A 3,048-nucleotide genomic window follows, 5' to 3' on the forward strand; every position below is an offset into this window, starting at 1 on the left:
TTATAAATAATAATAATGATAATAATAATAATAAATAATAATAATAATAATAATAATAATAATAATAATAATAATAATTATGAATTAAAAAATAAATAAAAAAAAAATTAAATTAAACAATCGTAAACCGAATGAAAATGAAAATGAAGAAAAATATTGTTGTGTAAAATGTCGTGGCACGAAGTAAAGAAGAATAAATAAACAAAAATTTACCCAAAATAGTTAGTTATTTTCATAAATTCGTGACGTTTAATTTCATAACATTCATTGTTATTATTATCATTATTATTTTTACCGTTTCAAAAGAAAGAAAAAAAAGAACGACGAATCTGTAAGTCATTTACAAAAACACACAGAAATAATAATAATAATAATAAACACGAATGGTTTTGATAAAAAAAAAAAAAAAAAGAATAACGTGGAAGGAGAGAAAGAAAACGTAATAAATAGAAAATCGTGTTTTTAAAATACATCAGAAAGCGAACAAAAAGAAAGAAAAAAGTTCAAAGTTCTCGTAATTAGTTATCGCAAAAAAAAAAAAATTTTTCTATGTTTTCATAAACATTGAGTTAATAATGTAAAAACGAAATGGAAAATTTTAACAACAACAACAAAATATCAAAAATTTGTTTTTGTATACTTTTTCGACTCCCCGCGTGGTTTTAAAACAATATAATATATTTCAAATTCACCGTTTGAATTAAATAACGGATAAAATGGAATATGGGGAGTGGAGGAGGAGGTGGGGAGAAAAAGGGGGGCGGCAGGCGATGGGGAGAAATTTTTTTTTTTTTTTACTTCACCCACAAAGCAAAAAAAAAAAAAATGAAAATTTTTTATCTAGATCTTAACTAACTTGATATCTACCAACAACATTTTTATTATAAATGATGAATTTCTTCCTCTTTTTAAAAATCTGCACACAAAAAAATAAAAAACCTTTAAACCTTTTTTTTTTCTTTTTCCCTTTCGTCACCACTTCCCCCACCACCACCCCCTCACTCCTTTGATTACTACCTTTTCCTATTATCCTTTTCCTTCCTAACCTTTTTTTTTTTTTTTTTTTTCAAAAATTTTATTTCGTAATAAATCGAATTTTTTTTTTTTCTGTATGCGTGAGTACAGGGGGAAGGGGGGGTGTCGTAGGTGAAACTGAAACGTATTATTTCCTTTTAAAAAAAAAAAAAAGGAATACGTCACGCGCACAACCTTTTCATTCTTTTTCTCTTAACCTTTTCCTTTTAATAATTTTTTTTTTTTTTTACATTTTTACCACTTTTTCCATCTTTAACTTCTTTCGGAATAAAAAATCCCGGACTTCAAAATTAATTTTTTTTTTTTTTTGTATTGCTAATTGTACTTTTCCTCTCTTTTTTCCTTCCTTACCCCTTCCTCTGCCCTCCCCTTCCCCTCACTCCTTCCCTTTTTTTTTATTTACTTAAAAATGTAAAAAACACCCCTAAAAAAAAAAAAATTACACGTTAAGATAATTTAATTTTTTTTTTTTTATGTACATCCACTGAAAGAAAATCCTTTGAAAAGAGAGAAAGAGAAAGAGAGAGAGAGAGAGAGAAAGAGAGTGAGAGAGTTAATAATAATAATAATAATAATAATTTTATTTTCGAATCAAGAATCGAAATATTTTAGGCAGACGACGTTCTTTTATTCGTTCGCGTTACGAACGTGAAATTTTTTTTTTTTAGTTTTCGTTCGACGTTTTGTGTTGTTCGTATGCATACCGGGAAAAGAGAGGGGGTTGGGAGTTGAGGGGTTGCGGAAATGAAAAATCGGGAATAATTTACCTCCCTTTAGTTAGTAAAACATTTATAAATCGATCGTGAATATATTTTTCATCAGAGTCTCTCTCTTCCATTCCCATCCGTTGAACATAAATTCAAAACATTTTGTCATAGATAAAAAAAAAAAAAAAAAAAAATGAATGCGACGAGAAGTTTCGATCGAACAAAAGGTCGTGGCGTTAGTTAAAATTTCTTCTCTTCCCACAATTTTCCAATTAATTTAATAATCAATCGACCTAAAATCTATTCAACCTCCCAATTATGTTTTTCCCTCATTCTATTTTCTATTTCCCCGTTCAAATGGAATTTTCTATATTCAACCTATAATTTTATTTGTTTTTTATTATTTTCCATACATCGATTGTTCTTCTGATATACAAACAAACAAACAAACACACACACACACACGTTTGAAATTTATACGTACCCAAGTACGGATCATTTTTCATTGATAACCGTCAATTTTCTAATCGCTTTCATTTTTATTTATTCGCATAATTTTTTTTGTTAAACGTTTTATTATGAATTTCGTTTAAAAAAATATTTTTCTTTTTCAAGAGGGGAGAGGGGAATATGGAGAGAGAGAGAGAGAGAGAGGAGAAAATTCCATGTCGTTTTAATAAAAAACACGAAATTTCTTTGGCAAATGATTTCATTTCACTTCACTCTCGAATAAAAAAAAAAAAAAAAACGTACGTTAATAATGACGTCATCAAATTTTTTCCCTGGCAAACGATCGAAAAAAATTTTTAACAATTGACACGGCGTGTAAAAAAAATAAAATTCTACGACGTGTAAGTAGAAAGAAACCGCATAAATATTCCCTCGGAGAAAAAATTTTTACATTAAATCGTTTAGAAAAAAAAAAAGAATAACGTGGAAGGAGAAAGAAAACGACATTTCTGGAGAGAGAGAGAGAAAGAGATAGAAAAAAAAACGCGCGTAAAAATACTTTTAAATTACATTTATCCCGAAACTCTCCTTATTTAAATTAATTCGAGAAACGAAAAAAAAAATTAATTAATTAATTAATTAAATTACTCTCTTTCTTGCAACGAATTATTTATTAATTGCGTAATGATAATAATAATAATAATAATTTATATAAGTATAATTCGAGTCGAAATAAAATTTTAAAAAAAAATTCTTAACGTCACGTCAAAATTTAATTTTTTTTTTTTTTAAATAAACTTAAAGAAAAAAAAGAAGCGAACGCTAGTGACACGATAGATAATTTTTCATTTTGTTT

At 27.1% G+C, this 3,048-nt stretch overlaps 1 protein-coding gene across 1 annotated transcript; it reads right to left on the bottom strand.

The window, feature by feature from the left end:
* Positions 1–1,196: 1,196 nt before the first annotated feature.
* Positions 1,197–1,873, bottom strand: Phum_PHUM112470 (uncharacterized protein; the record flags this gene model as incomplete). The annotated part of the gene is made up of 4 exons (XM_002424083.1): positions 1,197–1,238; positions 1,266–1,317; positions 1,439–1,459; positions 1,803–1,873. The coding sequence occupies 4 exons, from the start codon at positions 1,871–1,873 to the stop codon at positions 1,197–1,199; spliced, it is 186 nt and encodes a 61-aa protein (XP_002424128.1).
* Between the last annotated feature and the right edge of the window lie 1,175 nt (positions 1,874–3,048).

The sequence above is a fragment of the Pediculus humanus genome, genomic scaffold, assembly GCF_000006295.1.
Source record: "Pediculus humanus corporis 1103172107458 genomic scaffold, whole genome shotgun sequence".
NCBI lineage: Eukaryota > Metazoa > Arthropoda > Insecta > Psocodea > Pediculidae > Pediculus > Pediculus humanus.